General features: G+C 43.3%; 1 protein-coding gene across 3 annotated transcripts in view; it reads right to left on the bottom strand.

Annotated features, from left to right (window-relative positions):
- CNKSR2 (connector enhancer of kinase suppressor of Ras 2) overlaps window positions 1-21,913 on the bottom strand; it is a 371,721-nt gene extending 349,808 nt beyond the window's left edge. For all 3 annotated transcript variants that reach the window (XM_075854043.1, XM_075854044.1, XM_075854045.1), the window contains exon 1: window positions 21,633-21,913. In XM_075854043.1, coding sequence (XP_075710158.1) covers window positions 21,633-21,696 — 64 coding nt within the window. In that variant the 5' untranslated portion in view covers window positions 21,697-21,913. The remainder of the gene's footprint in view (window positions 1-21,632) is intronic.
- Between the last annotated feature and the right edge of the window lie 3,197 nt (window positions 21,914-25,110).

Below are 25,110 nucleotides of genomic sequence, written 5' to 3'. Positions count from 1 at the left end.
GACAATGCATCTACTCCCAATGGGTTGTCTCTGAGATTTAGGGAGAAGAATGTCTCTACTTGGGAGTTTTTCCTCGTGGCAAACAGGTCTATTTGTGGATAACCCCACCTTCGGGTTAAGGACAGAAAGACTTCCCTGTTTAGGGACCATTCTCCAGGGTCTACTTTTTCCCGACTCAGGAAATCTGCTGATAGGTTCTCTGAGCCTTTTAGGTGGACTGCAGAGACTGATAGGACATTTTCTTCTGCCCAACTGAAAATTTGTGTAGAGAGGGCCTGAAGAAGAGTGTGTCTTGTTCCCCCTTGATGGCGAAGAAAGGACACCGCTGTCGTGTTGTCCGATAAAATTATTATAGGCTTCCCTTTTATGATGGGTGAAGCTCTTATAAGTGTCTCCCATACGGCTTTTAGTTCTCTGAAGTTTGAGGACATCATCTTCATTTGAACAGGCCATGTGCCCTGAAAGTGCTGGTCTTGGATTACCGACCCCCAGCCGTGTTTGCTGGCATCTGTGGTAATCACTACATAAGGAGAAGTTCTCCAGGGGACTCCCTTGTCTATGTTGTTTGTGCAGAGCCACCACAGGAGGGATGATTTCACAGTCTCGGAAATTTGAATTCAGGGAGCTCTGTTTTCGATCCCACTGGGACAAGATCAGATTCTGTAAGGGTCTGGAGTGGAATTGACTCCATGGAATAGATTGGATGCAAGACGTCATCATTCCCAACATCCGCATACATTCCCTTATGGAACAGGCGTCTTTCCCCCAAAATTTCCTTACTTCTGCCAGTAGGAGTATTTGTTTCTCTCTTGGGAGGAAGGAATGTTGAAGGGAGGAGTCTAGTAGTACTCCTAAGAAGACCTTCTGTTTTGGGGAGGAAGACTCGACTTCTGAAAGTTGATTATCCATCCCAATTCCTGTAGTAGGGAAAGAACCTGTGACCGATGACTGTCTAAGATAGACGGAGTATCTGCCGTCAACAAGAAGTCGTCTAGATATGGTATAATTACTATACCCCGACTTCTTATGAATGGCATGATCTCTGCCATAATTTTTGTAAAAATTCAGGGGGCGGAGGAAATGCCGAAGGGGAGGCAGACAAACTGGAAGTGGAGAATGGAAGGACCGTCCTGAATTGCGAATCAGAGGAATCTCTGGTACGCGGGGTGGATAGGAACGTGATAATACGCATCCTTTAAAAATCGATCGTACACATTGCCTCTTCCCTTATTAGAGGAATAGTCGATCTGATAGACTCCATCTTGAATTTTCGATATTTCACCCATTTGTTTAGGACCTTCAGGTTGATTATTGTCCTGTAGGAACCGTTTGGTTTTTTGACTAAGAAGATTTTTGAATAGTGGCCTTTGAATATTTCGTTGTGGGGAACTGGAGAAATGGCTCTCAATTTGAGTAGTTTCTGGACGTCCTGGATAAGGATCTGATGAAGGTCTTTTGTTTGGTACTGGGTTATTAGAAATTTCTCTGGAGGAATGGAGGAAAATTCTATTTTGTACCCTTCTTCTATGATCTTTAGAACCCAGGGGTTCTGGGTTATTCTCGACCATTTGGGATAAAATTGTAGGAGTCTTCCTCCTATGCTCTTGGCGTCATTGCTTTGAGGGCTGGAATGAATTATTTGGGTTAAGGATATATCCTCGACCCCTTTTTCCTTTGGGGTAACTCCAGCGACCGGACTTCCCTTTCCCGCTGTAGTTCTGTAAGGTAGGATCCCTCTGTTGGCGAAACCTCCCAAACTGAGGGGGTTTTTTTGGTTTCTCTTCAGGAAACCCCTTTTTCCTATCTGCTGCATTCTCCAGCATGTTATCGAGGAGAGGACCTAACATCAGAGACCCTGTAAACGGGATAGAACACAATTTGTTCTTGGACTTCGTATCTCCTGACCACATTTTGAGCCATAATGCTCTTCTAGCAGCATTTGAGAGAGCCCCATTCCTGGCAGCAAATCTAATAGATTCCGCTGAAGAGTCTACCAAGAATCCGGTTGCCCTTTTTTAGTAAGGGTAGAGATTCTAATAGATCTTGTCGTGATGTCTTTATCATCAAATGGGTCTCCAGCTGGTTTAACCATATAAACATTGCTCTTGCTACTGATGTGGCCGTGCCTTTGGGTCCATGGCGTCCTTCAACTGCGAGGAATCTTCAAATGGGATTGCGTTTTTTTGTTGTTTTTTTTTTTAGCAACCCTGGCTACTGGGACATCGACTTTTGGGATCTCATCCCAAGGTTTAGTGTCTTCTGGATCAAAGGGAAGTCTGTTTTTAAAATCTCTTGAAATGAAGAGCCTTTTTTCTGAATCTTCCCATTCAGTTGTCACCATTCTTTTGAGATTTTCGTTTACCGGAAAAACCTTTGTTTTCTTTTCCGTTAGACCTCCAAACATCTCATCCTGGATGGTATGTGGTTGGTCTTCTTCAGGAATATCCATGGTTTCCCGTATTGCCTGAATTAAGGTATCAGACATCTCGGAAGAGAAGAACATTTTTTTCTCTTGAGTGGAAGAAGTTGAAGGCAAGAGTTCCTCTCCTTCTAACTCACCCTCCGATAGGTAATAACACTCCTGCTCCGAGTCAGACCCCTGAGAGGGAGGACAATATTTTTGATCCACTTCCATCCGTGGTCTTTTTGCCCGGGAGTGGGAGGGAGTTTCTTGAGGAGGGGCGAGGGAGGCTAATGACTGACACACTTCTTCACGAATCATAGCCCTAAGTTCAGACATGAACGTTGGTTGTTCCTCCTTTAGTATTTTTGCAATACAATCCTGACAATTGTTTCCTATGTGAGTCTGGCAATTTTTTTGCACAAGTCGCACATTTTTTAACCTTCTTTTTATCAGTTTGTCTCTGAGAGGAATCTTTATCCTAGAGAAAATAGAAGGTAGGTAAAGTATGGTGTACATACATAAGGAGTCATAACCCTTACCCCAAGGGTGAGACTCACGTGACCCTGGGACATATCTGGAGTTCCATCAGGATGAGGAAGTTCCATTACGCGACAGGCAACAGGCAATGCAATATGCAATCCACAAAAATAATCCAAGTTAGAGTGATCAGCTCTAACTACATACCAGTGCGTGTCCCTTTAAATGCAGGCGTTTTGAATTTCCCGCCTTCCAAGATGGCCGCGGACCGGAAGTAGCCAGACGTTATTTTCGCTTGGCTATTCGTCCTTTCCTTGGAGTGCAGCCGCCGGCGACTGAGGCTTGCTATGCCGCGCAGCGAGGATCCCTGCCGGTGCGTCCACGTCTATGGAGCTGCCGGTCCGCGCCTGGTCCGCGGCCAGGCCGAAGCATGCTTGGGAATCCCCAGCCCCCACACACTACCCGAACCCTGCCTAGGATTCCTCCGGTAGGTGTCTCAGGGTGGGAGCTAAGGGGGAAGAGAAGGGGGAGTGCACGGACCCCTGCCCGAGTTTCTTTCCTGCATAATACAGGAGCGACGTCTCTCTGCTCCTGACCCTGTGGGGACAGGAAGAACACTGGCAAGTGGGTGGTGGGAGGAGCCTTTTAACCTCTATGTCTTCCTGTCCCTACAGAGGTCAATAGGGCAACCTCCTGTAGTGCTGTCATGAGGGATGTACTGGAAATAGTGGATATATGTTTTAAGCTTTTTCTATTCAGTACATTAGGCAACAAGAGTTTTGTTGCCTATAACAGGGAAACAAAAATGACTGTGTGGGGGCAGCAGGGGGAAAGGCAGATCAATGTTTCTCTTAAAAAACAGAGGGGGGGGGGAATAAAAAAATACCAGCTAAAAAGGAAGCAAGTCATTGGTATTCTGTAAAAATTCATTATTTATGATTCTAGAATCTACAAGATGGAACGATGAAAGTAAAAGAAGTGCAAATCATAGTAAATCGAGGGTAATGGCATACATACATACTTCCTATGATCAGAGGCATAAGTTGATATTCCACAGCCCAGATGCAATATCTGTCTCTCATGTGGCAGAGGAAGCTTTAGGCCACCACAAGCACTATTTCCAATAATGATATCACAATACAGAAATAAACCGCTATATCTCTGCACAATGATAGTAAAAGGGAGTTATTTCGTAACAAAGTAATAATGACTAAAAGCACAAAAAGAATGCACACAGTGATGCCACATAACAGGATAGTAAGCGATGTCACAGCAGAGGGATAATAAAAGCTTTCATATTACAAGGTTAAAGGGGTTGCCTGGGCACAGAGCGGTTTTTCATATGGATGACCTATCCTGGGCTGTGAAGAGGAGAACTGTATGATGCTGACTGGACAGAGTCATACAGAAAACATTACACACCCTGAGTGAAAAGAAAGAGTCACCTCCTATTTGGCTATTATAGCCAAATTAGAATATTTAGGAAAACGCTCATAACTTTGCAAATAAACATTTTTGAAAAAAAAAATTACATTGTAGTTATCAGCATGATAGCGCCTATTATATTAGTTAGGAGATATAAATCAATACGTGGTGGTAAATGTTTAATACCAGGAGTAGATGCTACTACTACTCAATTCGACTTCTGACATATGCTATTGACGTTCCATATAAAAGTCTGTTCTGGCTGCTGGTACTCCTACGGATCCCGGAGCTCAATGGTTTTGGCCTTTCATAGAGAAGGCAATAAAAACCTTTTTGCATGAAAAATCCATATACATGCATGTTACGAGCCCCTGCAGGAAAAAAAAAAAAAAGTTGCACTTATCTGTTTTATGCATTGAGCTTTTTATGGCTTCAGCAGCTGTCATAACCAGTTTGCAACCTTTTTTCCATTCAAAACTGCTTGTTTGCGTTCCCCAGCACTGGCCACATGTTCTCTTCTCTGGGGGCGCTCCCCAGCACTGGCCACATATTCTCTTCTCTGGGGGCGCTCCCCAGCACTGGCCATATGTTCTCTACTCTGGGGGTGTTCCCCAGCACTGGCCATATGTTCTCTACTCTGGGGGTGTTCCCCAGCACTGGTCACATTTTCTTTCCTGGCTACGGGTTTCTCCTCTACACATCTATTGCCTGGGATGTCATACGTAAACCACAGAGATCAAAATAGCTTCACTAAGGAATATTTATAAAACTAGGATTTTAAACATTGCTCTTTTGCTAATTAATTACCATCTAAAATGTTGATAAGGTGTAGTTCTTACCCAAATTCACAATAAAATTACCGAAAAATGTAAGCACAAAACAGAATAATGCCGGTCATTATCAGTGAAGAATAGAAAAAATAAAGTGATCTGAATGGTTTCTATGGGCAAGTAGGTTTTATAAATGAGGCCCATCTTTCTTGCCAACTATTTTAGTAGCACAAAATTTATAATCATAGGAATGATAGGACATTTGCAATGGATACAGAGAAATTTCAGCTTTGTCATACATTTCTTAACCTGCTTTAAAAAAAATTAAAGAAAGAAAATCAGATCTTGCTACTGTTCCCACCAAGCGCATGTGATGGAGAGGGAAGAGCAGGCAGTGCGAGGCGAAATCAACAGTACAGGATACAAAAATTAATTGCTTTATACTTTAGAGGAGGGTAAAATAATTTAAGCTGCCGATCTATTCCACAGGAAATAATTCAGAAAATGTAAAAAGTAAATTATAAAATTCATCCAGATGTTTAATAACTGCTTGCTGCAGGCAAAACCTTTAAATGCACTGTAACGAGCAAAGAAATATATCTGAAAGGCATTTTGACAGCGCCCCAGGGTGACCTAAAAATATTTAAATTTCACATCAGGATCTGTAAAATTATGCCATGCAATATCAATAATGTACAGCAGACTGACATTGCCAGGAGGCCTTTCTTACTGTTTTACAATGTTACATTTTTTTTGTATAAGATTAATTCAAAAACTACTAAATACATGATACAATAAAATGTCTTTAATCTGGCATTAAAAAGGACAGAATTATGAAGCGTATTGAATTATTGGACATTACAAAATAAAAGCATGACAAAAAAAATGGCATTACCACTTTGTTTAAAAAGAGATTAGTTATCTCTGCATCTGGATGAGTTATGAGTTCCCACAAATAAGTGGCTGACAATCAAAATGTCTGGACTGTCAAACGCTGGATTAAAGGCATTTTACCTTCTTTATACAAGTGATGTACTATCCTCTAATTTTTCATAAACGAGAACTGATGGTATCACTCGGTCATGAAAAAAATGTGTAAATCTCACTTGTCCAAGATAAAATATGTTAACCACATAACGCCTTGTTCACTCAGTGGAGATTTGATGCAGATTTTCAATCAATTGCAGCTAAAGTCAGAATTGGATCCAGGAGAGGAGACACTTTAAAGGGAACCTGTCACCAGCATTTGACCTATTAAACCAGCACTACCGAGTGGTAGTGGGTGAAAAATCATTTCTATATAACCTATAACTGTCATCTTAGTCGGCTATGTAGCTTTAGTATTCAGTTTTTTAGTGTTCCCACACTGTATGCTAATGAGCATAAAAGAGTCACATCTTCATTTGAAAAGAGTCAAATCTTTGTTTGAAAAGAGTCATATCTTCATTCCTCAAGTCTTTCCAAGTTTACCCGGCCTCATTACTTTTGATGGACAGCTCCTCGCCTTTACCCAGCACACTAAATCCCGCGTTTGTGCATTGATGTCCTATTCTGGTATGTGCGCACAAAGGGACCCCGGATTATTACGATAAAAAGGTGCAAAATGTTTGCAGACCGTTATTTGCAGTCGGAGGAGGAGTTTCGGAGAGGGGATAACGGCAATGAACTTTTGATAGCAGCAGCCAGTGAGGGATGAGTAAAGTTCAATAGGTGAAATGCTAGTGACAGGTTCCCTTTAAGGCCTTAATTTTCATATTTCTTCTGTTTAGGTTTCCTTTCTGGTTTTGATGTTAAAAAAAATTAATTATAAAACACATGCAAAATTTACATAAAATCTGCGCTGTGTGAACAAGGCCTAAAAGGTACAGAAGCATTGTGTGTAATTTGATCAATCTTTCGCTTCTGGCCTTATTAAAATTCCACATTGTATTGTTGCTTTGTGCAGGTAAGGCTGGGTTCACACACCCTATTTACGGACGGAATTCGGGCGTTTTAGCCAAAGCGGCAGCAAACATCTGCCCATTCATTTGAATGGGCTTTACGATGTTCTGTGCCGACCCTCATTTTTTTTTACGCGCCACTGTCAAAAGACGGCGTGTAAAAAAAAAAAAAAAAAGACGCCCACGTCAAAGAAGTACCTGTCCCTTCTTGAGATGTAATTAGAGCCGTTTTCCATGGACTCCACGGAAAAACAGCTCCAATTACGTCCGTAATGGACGCAGCGAAAAGCGCCTGCACATGCCATTATGTCTGAAATTCCGGAGCGTTTTTCTCCTGAAAACAGCTCCGTAATTTCAGCCGTAACGGAGGCTGCCGTGTGATCATACCCTAAAGAGTGCTGGATTATGAGACTTTTTGGATTATTTTATACTGAATTAAGGAATTTCACTGTAATCCCTTTCTCTAAAGTCGACCATAGACAGACTATGGTCATCCAAACAAGCCAATATGGGGAATCAGCCGATGAACAAATGTGTATGGGGTCAGCTGGACATTCAACGCCTGCTCTAGGTGCAAAAAAAAATGAGACTGTTGGGGTATGTTCATACGAGGTCATTACGTCCGTAATTGACGGACGTATTTCGGCCGCAAGTACCGGACTGAACACAGTGCAGCGAGCCGGGCTCCTAGCATCATACTTATGTACAACGCTAAGAGTCCCTGCCTCTCCGTGGAACTACTGTCCTGTACTGAAAACATGATTACAGTACAGGACAGTTGTCCTGCAGCGAGGCAGGGACTCCTAGCGTCGTACATAACTATGATGTTAGGAGCCCGGCTCCCTGCAGTGTGTTCGGTCCGGGACTTGCGGCCGAAATACGTCCGTCAATTACGGACGTAATGACCTTGTGTGAACATACCCTTAGAGTTCAACATGCTCAATGCTTTGTTACCAGAGGTGTCAGTCAGCAGCTTATCTTCCCCTCCTTATTGTAATGAACATGCAAGCGCAAACAATATGTGCATGAATGCTTATAGAGAATTCAGGAGAGCTAGCCGTCAAGCAGACATCTCAATGACACGGCAAGATTTTTCTCTTCTTCCATCGAAGTTCGGTTTTGGATCGGTTATCATCCATGGTGTTTGAGGCTTCCATCCTATGAAATGCTGCAGAATTTCTGCCTGGAATCTGTGCAGAAACTCCGTACCATATTACATTAGCAGAAAAGATAAGAATTGCAGAAATCTCACCCAAAATGTAAAGAAATATTAAAATAGAAAATTACACAATTATCCTACTCTGCGAAATACAAATTTCAAATAATTAAACAAAAACATAAAAAAAAAAAAAAAAAAATGTAGGATAGCTTTGAACTTAGTAGAATGTGCAAGGCTATTTTTTTTTTTCTTACAGAAATTAATCATACAATTTTTTGGCGCTCTCCTTGGGTAAACTTGACCTATATAGATCATAGAAATGGAAGGTAATCCCACGCATCTAGGGGGAGTATATATCTTGGGCATACCTGAGGACAGTATTTGGACTTCACTACACAGTTGCATTGTAAGCCATCATTACACGCACAGAACATTACATCAATCAATCATCATGGACAGACAAGATAAAACCCCAGCATCAAGTAATCTGCAAAAGGGTTTGCCTTCATGTTGTGACTGGGTCTTTGTTATTGTGTCATAACTGGGGCCAACCTTTGCATTAACTATACAATACAGCACATACTAAATATTTCATGTATGCCTCCCAACTTTTGGATGAACAGAGAAACAACTGCATATCCTGGTGCTTTTGTGCCCTCATAACAGTTGCAACCACAGTCCCTGTCACGATCGGTGGGTATGTGGACCCACTGGGCCGTACCGGTATAGCAGCTGGCCAAACAGTGTACCATGTCAATGTCTATATAGTCCAAGCACAGGGACCTGTAGCAGTTCAGACAGTAGCAACGGTAGGCTCAGATGGGACTTTGGCAGAGACACCAGGCGTGGTGTAACAGTAGGCGTGACCGATGGCACAACACGACTCCAACTTTCTAAGGTACAGGAACAACGGTAGCACGGGATACAGGTAGCAGGTACGGGAACACTGGGAACTGAATAACACTAAGGGACCATTTGCAAGACTAACACGGGTAAACACAACAATGCTCAGGCCATGAGCGAAAGGGCGGAGCCCTTTTTATAGTCCAGTGCGATCATGGGTAAATTGAGGACTACGAGACACAGCAGAACGGAGGGGAAGTGAGCGCTGGCATCTTCTAGGGTGGAGATTCTGGACCAGCGCTCACAGATGAGCGAGTTATCCCGACGGTCCACGACCATGGACGCTACAGTCCCGTCATACATTTTTATGTAATCTGTGGTTTATTATACAAGGGTATTTGTTAAATAGCTATGAACCATTATGATATAAGAGCATTGTGATTCCTGCAGCTGCCTTACTGCCAACCAGTGTGCCCCAGTAATTATATGAAAGTCTGTAAACCCTTAACCAAAAAAAAAGAAGAAGGAGTTGGGAAAAACGACATCCAGTAGTGAAGCCGGGCAATTAACTACTCGGACGACTACAAAATGTTAAATTCTCTCAGCTTCTTGCTGTACTTTTAGGTCGTTCTTGCTGCTAATGGGAGAGATTCAGCACTTATTTTAAGGAACGCCCCACCCCCCCTTGAACTGTAGTATAAACTATTTTTGAGGACCTCATGTCTAAAGACAAGATATGAGCTTATGCTGCATTTCTAGTCTACATTTGTTGCTATATAATGCCTACTATACGTATATACAAACCATTAGATGTCTATTTTGAACTACCAAAAAATATCTTCCATGGCAAGCCCAGCTTCTATATACAGTTCATTGACACAAGTGCCTTGCTGCATTTTATACCTCCTACAGGGATCAGATCCAGTTCTTGGCTACAAAATGATAACAGAAAAATAAGCCAATAGTGATGTTCACGGGAGCATTAGCACCCACTAAATGGCTCCATGCGTCAAAGTCATCCCAGAGCGGGGCATGTAATAACTTATCCCAGCCAATTCAATGTAGGATGGGATTCTGCCACATATGAACAGAGCACAGACTAGTACAGCATTATGAAGTTATCTATAAAATGCTTTAAAAGGGAACCGGTCACCAGCATTTCACCTATTGAACTCTACTTAACCCTCACTGGCAGCTGCTGTGAAAAGTTCATTGGCGTTTTTCCCTCTCCTAAACGCCTCGGACCGTAATTAACGGTCTGCAAACATTTTGCGCCTTTTATGTTAATAATCCCTCAGTCTCGTTTGTCCCACTTCTTATGCCCGCCCACCACTGAAAACGAGCCCACCTTGAATGCAGAAATCTCGTGTGAGACAGCGCGCATGTGCCAGTCATGTATGGTCCGACACCATTCCCTGCTTCATCAGGGCCTCAAATCTAGTTATTGTGCATAGACTGCTATGGCGTCCCGTTATGCACACACACCAGAACAATGCACAAGCTCAGGATTTAGTGTATGCTGGTGGGGGAGGCAAGGAGCTGTCAATCAAAAGTAAGGAGGCGGGGTTAACTCGAAAAGGCTTGAGGAATGAAGATCTGACTCATGCTCATAAGCATACAGTGCAGGAACACTAAAAAACAATACTAAAAAGGTTCACTATTTACTTTTACTATTACAGTAAATATCGTGCTTAGGCTGGGTTCACACGACCTATTTTCAGACGTAAACGAGGCGTATTATGCCTCGTTTTACGTCTGAAAATAAGGCTACAATACGTCGGCAAACATCTGCCCATTCATCTGAAATGGGTTTGCCGACGTACTGTGCAGACGACCTGTCATTTACGCGTCGTCGTTTGACAGCTGTCAAACGACGACGCGTAAAAATACAGCCTCGTTAAAAGAAGTGCAGGGCACTTCTTTCAGACGTAATTTGAGCCGTTCTTCATTGAACTCAATGAAGCACAGCTCAAAATTTACGGCTGTCAGAGAAGCCTCACAAAATGTGAGGAGGAGCATTTACGTCTGAAACGAGGCAGCTGTTTTCTCCTGAAAACAGTCTGTCTTTTCAGACGTAAAAGCCTCTCATCGTGTGCACATACACTTACAGTACACCCCTCTGTTTACAATAAGAATGCTAGTCAGGAAAGGAACAGATTTTTCTCATGATAGGTCAGCCCCACAAGCTTGTTTCTGGAACGCTAGTAAAGCTAATGCAACAATCTTTGCGTTTGTCACTAACAACCAAGATCCATCTACATAAGCTTTTAAAGGGAATATGTCACCAGCATTTCACCTATTGAACTCTACTAACCCCTCTCTGGTCACTGCGGTCAAAAGTTCATTGCCATTATCCCCTCTCCTAAACTCTTCCTCCAACCATAAATAACCATCGGCAAACATTTTGCGCCTTTTATGGTAATAACCCAGCAGTCTCGTTCGTTCCTTTTCATATACCTGCCCACCGCCGAAAACTGGCCTGCCCTGAATGCCGAAATCTCATCTGAGATCGTGCTCATATTCCCGTCACGTATGGTCCAACACCCCTCCCTGCTTCATCCGGACCTCAAATCTAGTTACTGCAATGCACCGCTATCGCGTCCCGTTGTGCGCACGCACCAGAACATTAATGCACAAGTGCAGGATTTAGTGTGCTGGGGGAGGGAGACGAGGAGCTGTCACTCAAAAGTAATGAGGCGGGGTAAACTCAGAAAGGCTTGAGGAATGAAGGAACACAAAAAAAATATATATGGGAATACTAAAAAGGTACAAAGCCTACTTAGAAAATAATTATAGGTTACATAAAACTGATTTTTCACCCACTTCCATGAGGTATCCTCTCCAGCTGTGCCCTCCGGTAGGTGAGACTCTAGCTGGTTAAGCCATCTATAGATGGCACTAATGTTGGCTTGCGGAAGTGGAGTGGATGTTTCCCAGGATTTTTTGAGCAAGCTGTCTGCCTTGTGATCTAAGGGATCCTTCAATTGTGAAGAATCCTCAAAGGGGAGCAAGGTTTTTTTCCCCCACTTTGGCCACCTGAACATCAACCTTGGGAACTTCCATGCATTTAAATTGGTTGTCACTCAAGGGAAAACTGTCACGAATTTCCGCTGGAAGAGAAAGTTTTTTCTCAGGATATTTCCATTCATCCAGGATTAATCCTAGTAGGTTTTCATGTACAGGGAAAACCTGTCTTTTTTACACATAGCCCTGCAAACATCTCGTCCTGCACCGAATGAGCCTCCTGGATCTCCTCCCCCATAGTACTCCTAACAGCATTAAGCAGTTCATCCATCTGATGAAAAGTAGTACTTTTCTTCTCTCTTAGATGTAGATATACATGGTAGCTCTCCATCCTCTAACATCACCTCTGCTATAGAAGGAATGTAACAACCTCCCTATGAATTTGAATCCTCAATAGAAATTTTCCTCTTTTTTGAGATGGGAGGGGGTTCAGTATGTATATAGGGAGAGGCTATCGGAAAGAGGTCATCCCCCCCCCCCCATTCAGGTAGAAACATGGTCCTGCCTGCACGGATGCCAGGAAGAGGGGGGGGAGCAAAGCTGGGGAACCCAGAGGAACCGGAGCAGGCACCTCAGGTCGCACTTTACCAGTGGCGCAGCAGAGACCAGAGGCAGGATCAGCAATCCAAGAGGTAGCAGAGAACACCCTGGTAAGAATCCCTGCTAGAGCTCCATGGAAGGTGCTACCAAGTGGTAGCAATCCTCTTGCATTATCTAATATGGACAGGAAAAACACTGAGGATTGGGGAGGTGGGGAGGGCTATTTAACCTCTTGCGGTTTTCTGTCCCAATCAGAGGCGGAGTTCCAACCTCTTGAGGTGCTGTCGTAGAGGTTAAGTTCAGAAAGGGTATTTAAACGTGGTGGGGACTCAGCGGCAATGCTTGCGCTCAAAAACCTCTGATCGCAAGCCTTTAACCCCTCAGATGCCGGTATCAGATGTGACAACTGGCATCTTGGGGGGGGGGGGGGGTCACTTACTGTTTGGAGCCGGTGTGTTCCTCTAGCAGCTGGGTATCTTGTGAACGATCCCATTCCCGATATAGGAAGATTGCTATTGAGACCTGCCTGTGGCAGTGATAAGAAGAAAAAAGTAATAGTAATAAAAAAAGTTTAAAAAAAAATATATACAAATTTAAATCTCCCCCCTTTCCCTAGATCACATATAAAACTAAAACAGACACATTAGGCATCCCTGAACTATAAACATATTTTTCCAATACGGTGAACGCCGTAGCAGGAAAAAAAAAAGGCCAAAATCTGAAATCAGTTCTTTTTGCCATTTCAACCTCCGCAAAAAATTTAATAAAAAGCGATCGAAATGCCAGACATTTCCCAAAATGGCATTAAGAAACAACATATTTCCACGTACAAAAGGACACCTTACGCAGCTCTGTACACAGAAATATATATTAAAAAAGTTACGCGTCACAATACGGCGATGCAAAATTGTAGCGTCCATGGCCGTGGACCGTCAGAATTACTTACGCCCCCCCCCCCCGGCCATGTATCTGTGAGCGCTGGCTTGCAGCTCCTTTCCAGGAGACGCCAGCGCTCACTTCTGCTCCGGTCCGCTGTATCCCGTAGAGTGCGCGCGCACGCTCGTCCCCGGCCTTAAAGGGCCATCGCGCGCATGGGAATCATCAATTAGCCCATGATTCCCCTGGACTATAAGAAGGGCCCTACCCCTTTGCTCATTGGCTGAGCATTGTTAGTTTATCCCATGTCAGTCTTGCAAATGGTCCCTTAGTGTTATCCTGTTCCTGTTGCTGTGTCCTGAGCCTGTTAGTGCTGGAGTCGTGTCCTACTGCACCTACTGTTATACGCCACGTCCAGTGTCTTCCGCCACGTCGTGTCTTCCGCCACGTCCCGGCCTAACCTGCTGCACCCACCTCCATCCGTGCTAAAGCCTCGGCCACTGTCTGGACTATTCGGGTACCCTAGTGCAGGACTTTGTATTGCTTGGGTGCTCTGTTTGGACAGCTGCCTCCCCACTACGGCGGTGCGGCCTAGTGAGTCCACTTACCGTGACAAAAATAATTAGTTTCTTTCAAACTTAAATGTTTTTGGTTTTTTTAAAGGCACTAAAACATAAACTATATAAATTTGGTATCACCGTGATTGTACTGACCCGCAGAATAAAAGGTAACGTATAATTTTTACTGTACAGTGAACACTGTAAAAACAATACCCATAAGAAAATGGCAGAACTGCTGTTTTTTTCCCAATTCCACCCCCATTCTGAATTTTTTTCCAGCTTCCTAGTATATCACACATAATATTCAATAGTACCATTAGAAAATACAACTTGTCCCGTAAAAATAAAGCCTTCATATGACTGTCAACGAAAAAATAAAATAAAAAGTTATGACTTGCAGGCGGGAAGGAAAAAACAAAAGCATAAAAATTACAATTAGTCTGCTTCTGAACGGGTTAATAAAAAGGTAGGAAAGGCGCTACAAGGGAGCAGGTGCAGCAGCAATGCCTACTAGTGCTCCTTGTAATGCGGTTCTCAAGTGCGGAGAAGGGTAATTGGTTGACTGGGAGTTGAGCTATAGATGGCATATCTTTTCAAGTTTAGCTGGACCGACACTTCTTTTTTTTTTTTATAAATAACATCAAACATGGGAATTCGGTTGACTTGAGTTTTGCACACACTTAGGCCTTATTCACACGAACACGTGCATTTTGCGCACGCAAAAAAATACAGCATTTTGCGCGCGTTGCTGTTCCGTGTGTCATCAATGAATGGTGCGTGGCTGCGTGATTTTCACGCATATGCCATCCTTATGACAAGCGGTTTTGATGTTTAGAAAAATAAATGAAGGAAGTGCTTTTATTTCATCCATCATTTCTTTATCTACTGTTCCGTGTGTCGCGCATGATTCACGCAAGTGCTGCGCGTGATTTTCACGCACCCATTGACTTCAATGGGTGCGTGATGCGCGGAAAACGCCCAAGTATAGGACATGTCGTGAGTTTTACGCAGCGGACCCACGCTGCGTGAAAATCACGGAATGTCTGAACGGCCCCATTCACTAACATAGGTCTGTGTGACGCGCGTGATTTTATCCGAAGGATAGGCCATCAATATAAAATGCCTGGGAAACCCCTTTCACTGCAGGTAAAACATATGGATGCAATTCTAAAAACTGTATTTTCCTTAGTGAGGGTTTGTATATTACAGTTCTAGGCATCAATTGCTTTTATCAGGTGTTGTGAGGTTTTTTTATGCATCAGATGAGTGAAGAGGACCGAAATAAGGCCTCTTGGGCCCTGGGATCTGAAGATACCAATTAATGGAGATTTCAAGATGGGACGTCTAGGCTCCGGGAAATGCCCTTGTAACGCATGGCGTTGCTGTAAATAGTGGGTGTCTGTGAAACCGAAATTTTAGATTGCAAATCCAAAATAAGAGCATAACAAACAATTCACATAAATATCACCAAGACTCTTTACTCCTAATTTAAGGCAGATCATTTTAAAGATCTCTGCTTGCTCTTGGAAACATTTTCATTTGCATCCAGAGGCCAAAAACTTGTCTTATTAACGTCCAACATTTAATAAGTTGTGCACATGTATCATTTGGACACGATCAGACAGATTTTTAGCCCCTGAATGTAAACAGTGATGTTTCCATCCATTGATAGCAAGTAGCTCTTGAAAACTGTGAGAAATTCAAAAACAAAGTATATAAAAGTTGCATAACATTTCAATATACAATAAATAAGCCTTTTTTTGCATCCAACTGGAAACCCCCTTTAAGGGCATAGACATGGCTCTTAGATAAAACCACAGCAATCATTTGCTAGTGTCAACATCTTCAGAAGGCCTGTGGCCCTGGATTTGTTGTAATCCCAGGTAAAACTCAATAATATAATTGGATCTGTGCTTAAAGTGTATTTGACATGAAGTTAAAAGAAAATCTAATAATAATAATAGAGCAGCTACAGTACAAGTCCGGCAGAAATGAAGATACAGTTATAGTCTCCGTATTCACTATTCTATAATCCCGCCTTACTGACCCAAGCATTATATCGATTAGCCAATCATAGTAAAAAGCTTATGTCAGTCAATCTATGGGCATGTGGCTCCTAAATTTCAGGGATTATACAGGAATTTCCTAAGCAGCACAGTGAACATATTCAAGTTATAACGTGATATTTGCTGTAACAAGGGGAAAATACATTTAGCATAGATGCCGTTATAATGCGTATAGCAGTAACCATGGTGACAGGCAGCATTAAGGGCTTCTTTACACATCAATATCTGAAGCCTGTGCTCCCTTACATTTTTTATTGTTTTTGGGAAAAGGGGGGGGGGGGGGAAATCGTGATACAATTCCAACAGTACAATTTTCCGGTCTCACTTTTCGCTTATAAAATATACTGATTGAAGAATGGATAGGAGATGCCACCAACTGTCCTATTTTGGGGTGATCCGTTTCTGTAATCCCATTTTTTTCTAGAAAAAAATACCTTTTTGTGGTTCTAAAGAGTATGAATTCTACTCCCCAAAAAAGGGTACACAAATTTGTGAATTTTATGCCCAAAAGGAAGCAGTTTTGGCATATTCTGCACAATATATATCTTTAGGTACATTACTTTATGCATCTGCATAGACAGCTCCATTGCTCACCACGTACTGATCCGAAGTTACATTTGTATTAAATGGGTTTGTCTCATGAAGACAATCCTTGAGCATATGCATTACAGCACTTCGCATATGTAGGTCATATAGGGGGTCCTACCGCTCAAGATCCCCAACTATGAGCCACGACAGCGAGCTGCTCTCTCAAGGTATGCTCACATGAGCTGTTGTTTGCACAATGTTAGTAAACGCAGCAAAACCACCACAAAACAACAACTTATGTAAACATACCTGAAGGCTGGGTTCCCACGGGTCGGATGTGCTGCGTAAAAACTGTGCAGTGTGTCCGACCTGGAACCCACAAAACATTCTGTCCGAAAAACCGCACCACATTGTGGTGCGTTTTGTCAGACGGATTTTTAAAAAAAAATAGACACTCATATTTACCTAGGCCGTTGTTATGGCGACACGTCCCTCTTGTGCAGTCCGGCCTCCCTGGATTACGCTGCATGTGATTGGCTGCAGCGGCGGTCACATGGGATGTAACGGCATCCCAGGAGACCAGTCCTAGGATGATGCTTCATCCCATGTGACCACCGCTGCAGCAATCACATGGGATGCAACTTCATCCCAGGAGGCCACGCTGGAGGGAGGAACACAGACTTTTGGGTAAGTAGGTTTTGTGTTTTCTTCCGTAGTTGCAATATTTGCGCTACATGGGAACCTGGCCTAACAGCAGATCTTGCTCTGGTAGACCCCACCCGTCCATGCATTACATAAAGGGCTGCAGAGGAAATGTCTGGAAAGAAGCGACTTCCCTCTGCAATTAAAGCCGATTGCGAGGGGTTAGAAAAGCAGGCCTCTTGGCACACGGCTTTGCGCCATGCTAGCTTTTATTTAAAACAGGCTAAAGTCCAAAGCTGCATTCACAATTCTGATGGCTTCAACGCAGAAATCTTCCAGCATTCCTTGCTGGTTAAAGATCCGCAAAGAACTGGCTCTGATAGTTTGTATTCTTGGACATGTAGTCTTTACAGTGGTTATTTTGATTTTTCTCTTCAGACTTGTTCAAAAATGCTAGCACCAGAGACGATCATGTTACTTTTGCATGCTAGTTTAAAGTGTGGGAAATAAATCCCCAAATTGTAAAGGGGACGTTGTGTTACTTTACATGTTATTGTACTTCAGGTCCTCATTGTAAATATTTTGAATTGTGCCTTTAAGGGTCAGTTCACACAGAGTTTGACACAGAAAACGCGCCAAAAAAGCCTCCCATTGATTTCAATAAGAGGCGGAAGAATTTTTTTCCCGCGAGCGGAAAAAACAGCTCGCGGGAAAAAGAAGGGACATTCCCTATCTTCGGGCGTTTACGTCTCTGACCTCCCATTGACATCAATGGGATGCAGAGAAAGCAGATGTCGCTCCGTTTTTTTGCCCGTGGAGCTCAATGGCCGCAGGCAAAAAACGGTGCGGAAATCGGCGTGCAGGCAGAGCAAAATCTCCCTCAAAATTCCAAACGGAATTTTGAGGCAGATTTTCTGCCTTTAAAAAAACTCTGTGTGAACCCAGCCTTAGGCCTCATGCACACGACCGTAAAAACACCCGTTATTGCGGGTCGTAATTACGACCCGCAATAACGGGCTCATATACTTCTGTTAGCCACGGGTACCTTCCCGTTTTCTCACGGGAAGGTACCCATGCCGTTAAAAAAAATAGAACATGTTCTATTTTTCTATTATACGGGCCGTGCTGCTATACTTTATAATGGCAGCACGGCTCGCAAAAGCGGCCGGCTGCCCGTGCCCGGCCGTGCTCGTAATTACGAGCACGGTCGTGTGCATGGGGCTACAATATGCTATGGTCTGCGGTTTTCCCCAGGATGGAATATACAGAGGAAGAGATGTAAGTCCAACCATGGTGTTCTATTGTAATTTTGTGGGAAAATGTCTGAATGTTTGGATTTGCCCTTGACTGTTTCTCCAGTAGGTGATGTAGAGATGCTCGAAATTGAAGACCCTTTAGACAGTGTAGCCATGACAGAAGATGGAAGGGTCTAAACAGGGAAGATTGCATAACACGGCGGTGAGCCCACCAAACCTTGTCGAGTGCGAGTTTGATTGTCCTGGACTTGTGTGCTGAGAGCTGCTGAGGAGATTTGCAAGCTGTGAAGAAAGCTGCTGGAGACAATTGCGCTGATCGTTGGAAGTAGAAGTCCGGAATAGCAAGCTGTGCGGTGTAAGCAGGAGTCTCGCCACTGTATGGTGTCCATTAGTGTGGGCAGTAGTAGGTGCGAGCAGGAGCCGGCCCACAAACAGCAACTAGCCTATTAGGCATCATTGTCAGACCATCATAACCAGGCCATTGGTGCCGACCTGAAAATAGAGTTGGTGTTCGCACCTACCTCCTTGTCCCCACATGATTTATACACCACACAACCAGCATCGGGCCCTATACCGTTTGTGGTCCCACCACCCATAAACTAACACCATTGAGAGACAGTCAAAACCAATAGAAACTCATGGAGACACGTCATATGTATGGTTCAATTTGTCTGGCATTACAGCAGTTGCAGCTGTCCACATCTTTTATACAGTCTGACACTTTCACGTGGCAATAATCTGATATTTACATGAAATTCAACTAAAAGTTACAGAATGCCATATCATGGCATGACACGCACAAGAAGGCATCTAGCATAAAAGGTCTTGTCCCATAATTAAATATTACATTTCTGTTAGAACTCTTCTAGTGCGCCGATTCTTATTAGCTGGCCTGTACAATACCAGGAATCACTCCACTGCCCGTGTACAAGAGGATCCAGTTGATGGGACTGACATACTGAGCACGTGTGACCATCGGCGCTGGACACATTGGGTGGAGAAGGAATCAAAAGAACACATGGTCCAAAACTAGTATGTTCAAGAAATGGGAAGAATATGTGCTCTTGCATATAATAGAAAAATTGGAGAAACAGAAGCCATGACGCCACAATTTGTTTGAAAATAGTTACAAAATTTTAAAATGCATGAATTACGTCCGTAAATAGGGCGTGTGAACATACCCTTATTAGACAAGTCTATGCAAATACAGATCTAAATAAGAACTAAGTACTCAAATATTTATCTGCATTAGGCCAGATTCACTTTGTATCAACGCCTGTTTTCGATAAAATAAAAAGCTGTCATTTTCCGCTTTGGTCAATCTTTCTTGCTAGAAGGGTTCGCTGATGAGATAGACCTCCAGAAATGAGATGCAATTGATGCAGGAACCCACACATACAGTTCTTTGTAGGAGCCGTATATATATAGTGCCAAAACCTAAATCGGATACCGTTGTGAAAACAATAAACTTTTCCCAAAATTATTTAAAACGGCTTTCCTGCTTTCCAATGATAGGATTCAATTCTGTATTGGGCAAGAAATAAACGGCTTCTACACCATATTACGGAGATGCGTGAATGACGCCAGGCTTTATCTACCTCTGTGGAAACACTATGTGACTATATAAGGAATGAGTAAATATGCTGCAAATTAGAAATATGAGCTACATACTTAAAGTGGTTGTACAGGGTTAGAAAAACATGGCTGAATGCTTTAAAAAAAACAGCACCACACCTGTCCATAGATTGCATCTGGTATTTCAGCTCAGCTCTATCCACTTCAATGAAGCTGAACGTCATTACCAGTCACAACCTGTGGACAGGTGTGGTGCTGTTTCTGTAAGAAAAGAGTCATGTTTTTCTAACCTTAACAGCCTCTTTAAATTTGAATGCAAAAAACATATGTCTGTGTAAATAGCTGCATTGGCTTGAACAATCTGAATACAGAACTAAAATAGACCAAAAAAAATAAAAAATTCTAAATATGAATAATGCTTTCCACCAAGGATCCAGAAATATAACGCTCTAAGGTATGAGGGCATTGACCTCATGTAGGTGGACATGCAAATAAAAAGGAAAGCAATAAGGAACTAGAGGTTTTTTATTTTCCGATATAAAACGTTATCAAGCACAATGTCCCACTAGCAAAAGACCACAAACACCAAACAGATCACCACTATGCCATAAAACATCAATACAATCTAGGTTTCACTCCATTTATTTGCAGGAAATACTGCACAGTCTATAAGATACAAGATCTGACATAGATCTATGTCACATAATACACCATAAACAGTCCTTATTTGAAAAAAAACATGTAAAAAAGCCCCAGCAATAGAAGGGTTAATATGCAGGACCCACACGCCAATTGTGAAGGGTCATTAATCAATTTCTGCTGGCAGCATAACCCTGCACTAGATCCATCCATCCACCCACCAGATCTTCTTCCGCTCACAGACAGAGGTTTTCTAGAACAGATCTGGCACCATTTCTTTGCCCCAATTTCACATTTTGCTCTGATAAATCCCACCAGGAATTCACAGCTCATCCAAACGTTAAAAGATGACAAGTGGATCTGGAAAACCTTAATTAGACAATTAGCCGGTGTTAACCCAAGACTTGTCTTCTCGAAAGAGAAAAATCTGCTCGTCAATGGAATGGCTACTGACCTATTTTGTAGGCTTGGGCAGAAATTTATTAAAAAGGTGTATAAATCCATTCTAGAGGTGAAAGGGAGTTAAATATGGAGTTTACCCTAATCTTAATTTTCAGCAGGATCTGACGGATTACGTATGAGGTGACCACACTGGTCCCAGGTCACACCACTGGTCTCATCATCATGATCATCCAGCTTCAGTGCTCCATTACCTACACCATCATCTACTGGAGAAGTTTCCCAGCTCACATGTGGTTGGAGCTCTGAAGTCAAATGCTGCTCACTCCTCTCTGGCACCTGTATGATAGGAAGCAAAGGGGGCACAGGAAGACTTCAAGGCTCCTCAGCAGAAGAACCTGACAAGTCCCCCATGAGTTGGTGTAGGGCATGGAAGTCATACACAGAGCCCCAGGCAAAGACATTACATGCATCCAGCATTGCAATAAGGGGTAATAAAATGACATTACCTTTCATCCAATCCACTACCTGACTGGGAGACCATTTGCTCACTGGTTCCATTATTAATGCCATGCTGAACTTTGCCAGGTACCCACAATGATGAATAAATGAATAGAAGCACAAGCTGGTCAGCCCCCCTGGCTCCCAGCAGCACAAGAGCGGGCTTTGTGGAGGAGGAGGAGGTCAGCAATGCTGCTCAGTCCAGGCTCCCATAAGCAGTAACAGCAGCATCAGTTGTCAGGCTTCTCCCTCCACTCTGTGCACAATGCTGCTGCTTCACACCATTCACTCAGTGCAGCCAAGGCTCAGTCTTCAGCAGCTTCTCCCTCTGATCTCTCCACCTCCCTTCATGACATCATCCCTCCACCCACAGTCACACACCACACATTCCTACATCATTTACTTCTCCTATAGTATGTGTGTGCGAGATGCAGCCGTCTCTTCTATAATACACCTTATAATAGTACGCAGTATATTGCCGTAAAATTACGCCAAAATGCTGCGGTTTTTCCACAATTTGGCATAAACTGGCATTTTTCTGCGATTTTGTGGTAATCGCAGCAATAAGGGTATGTTCACAGTGGTTTCAGACGTAATTCGGGCGTTTTACTCCTCGAATTACTCCTGAAAAAGCGCCCCTAATAAGCCTACAAAGATCTGCCCATTGCTTTCAATGGGAATTCCGATGTTCTGTTCCCACGAGCCGTTATTTTACGCATCACTGTCAAAATACTGCTCGTCAAAAGAAGTGCAGGTCACTTCTTGGGATGTTTTTGGAGGCGTTTTTCATTGACTCCATTGAAAAACAGCTCCAAAAACTACCGTAAAAAACACGGAGTTGTTAAAAAAAACGTCTGGAAATCAGGAGCTGTTTTCGCCTGAAAACAGCTCCGTATTTTCAGACGTTTTTGGTCACTACGTGTGAACATACCCTAAGGCCGGATTTACACGAGCGTGTGCGTTTTGCGCGCGCAGAATGTCCATAACAGCTCCGTGTGTCAGCAGCATATGATGCGTGGCTGCGTGATTTTCGCGCAGCCGCCATCATTATGACACTCTGTTTGTAAACAGAAAAGCACGTGGTGCTTTTCTGTTTTCATTCATAGTTTTACTGCTGTTGCGCGAAAGTGCTTCCGTGTGCTGCGCGTGATTTTCACGCACCCATTGACTTCAATGGGTGCGTGATGCGCGAAAAACGCACAAATATAGGACATGTCGTGAGTTTTACGCAGCGGACACACGCTGCGTGAAAATCACGGACTGTCTGAACGGCCCCATTAACTAACATAGGTCCGTGCGAGGCGCGTGAAAATCACGCGCGTTGCACGGACGTATTATACGTTCGTCTGAATAAGCCCTTAGGGTATGTGCACACACACTAATTACGTCCGTAATTGACGGACGTATTTCGGCCGCAAGTCCCGGACCGAACACAGTGCAGGGAGCCGGGCTCCAAGCATCATACTTATGTACGATGCTAGGAGTCCCTGCCTCGCTGCAGGACAACTGTCCCGTACTGTAATCATGTTTTCAGTACGGGACAGTAGTTCCACGGAGAGGCAGGGACTCCTAGCATCGTACACTGTGTTCGGTCCGGTACTTGCGGCCGAAATACGTCCGTCAATTACGGACGTAATTAGTGTGTGTGCACATACCCTCACTGTGATTTGATCGCACCCAGAATGGAAATGCTGCGAATGGGCATAGGGAGAAAGCTGCCAATTAGTGGCGGGTGGGTGTGGATGGGCGAGGCTAGCCGCAGCTCATGAATATGGGCTGCATGAGATAAAGTGATTTTTATAAAAAACTTCTGATCATTGAGCAGACTGCGCTATTCTATACATTTGGAAAAAGTTACACTGACATATACCAGCCTGATAGAGGCCAAAAGAACACACTTTTGGACTGGTGTCTATGGATACGTTTGGATACGCCAAGCAGCATGAATCCAGTCTTAGGGCTTGTTCACATCTGCGTTGGAGGCTGCGCTATTGTTTCCGGCAAAACCATGGACACCATAACGGAAACTCGACTAACCCATTAAAGTCAATAGATTCCTTCTTGCGCCGATGCAACGGAAACACTGAATGCAGATGTGAACAAGCCCTTACGCTGCTCTCAAATCTCAATATTACATGTGTATCTTCTGTTTGTTGTGAGTTTGGCACGGTTTAGGTAAAAATAACAAAAAACTAAATATTCCAGTCATTTTTACAAATGCATACAAAAAACTGTGACACAACCTGCACATGTATGGCAGAGTTCACATTAGCGTTGGTATACATTTACAGAGGAATAGAGGATCGAAACATTAAACGGAAAGCAACGGTTCTGTTAGAATTACCATTGATTTCCATGGTAATTCTTTTGTTTCAGTTGCTTTTCATTTGTCTCCGTTCGCTAGATTTCCATTTTTTTTGGACGGAAGCAAAAGTGCAGTCTGCAGAACTTTTGTTTCCGTGAAAAAAACGAAAACCTAGCGAACGGAGACAAACGAAAAGCAACTGAAACAAAAGAATTACCATGGAAATCAATGGTAATTCTAACGGAACCGTTGCTTTCCGTTTAATGTTTCGATCCTATATTCCTCTGACGGAAGAGTTGTAAACATATACTAACGCTAGTGTGAACTTTCATGCGTTTTTTTGCGGCAACAAAATGTTATCTTGAAGTGAATAAGGAAATATAAAACGTACTACAAACATGGCGTTTCCTTAGTATTCATTTTTTTTATTTTGCCTTGCGTCTTTTGGGTCAATGGCGGTTGCAGTAAGGGTATGTTCACATGCTTACTAAAAAAACATCTGAAAATACGGAGCTGTTTTCCCTTGGAAACAGCTCCTGATTTTCAGCCATTTTTTTAAATCAAACTCACGTTTTTCGCTGCGTTTTTCTGGCCGTTTTTGGAGCTGTTTTTCCTAGAGTCAATGAAAAGAGGCTCCACAAACAGCTGAAGAAGTGACATGCACATCTTTTTCTCAGCCTTTTCACATCGGCCACGTAAAAAAACGCGACCGTCGGAACAGAACCCAGTCTTTCCCATTGAAATCAATGGGCAGATGTTTGGAGGCGTTCTGCTCCCGATTTTTTGGCCGTTTTCCGGGCCGCCTTCGGCCGAAAAACGGCTGAAAATAAGCCGTGTGAACATACCCTAAGGGAGGATTTACACGAACGTGTGCGTTTTGCGCAAGCAAAAAACGCAGCGTTTTGCGTGCGCAAAAGGCACTTACCAGCTCCATGTGTCATGTTCATATGGTGCGCGGCTGCGTGCTTTTTTACTCCGTTTGGATGTTTGTAAACAGAAAAGCACGTGGTGCTTTTCTGTTTACATTCTTTTTTTACTGCTGTTGCGCGAATAACACGGGTCCCACGGAAGTGCTTCCGTGTGGCGCGCGTTATTTTTACGCACCCATTGACTTCAATGGGTGCGTGATGCGCGAAAAACGCCGAAATATAGAACCTGTCGTGGGTTTTACGCAGCGGACT

This window comes from Rhinoderma darwinii, chromosome 2 (genome assembly GCF_050947455.1).
Source record: "Rhinoderma darwinii isolate aRhiDar2 chromosome 2, aRhiDar2.hap1, whole genome shotgun sequence".
In the NCBI taxonomy this organism is placed as follows: Eukaryota; Metazoa; Chordata; class Amphibia; order Anura; family Rhinodermatidae; genus Rhinoderma; species Rhinoderma darwinii.
Note: the sequence above shows the minus strand (reverse complement) of the source record. Positions and strands in the feature narration are given on the sequence as shown.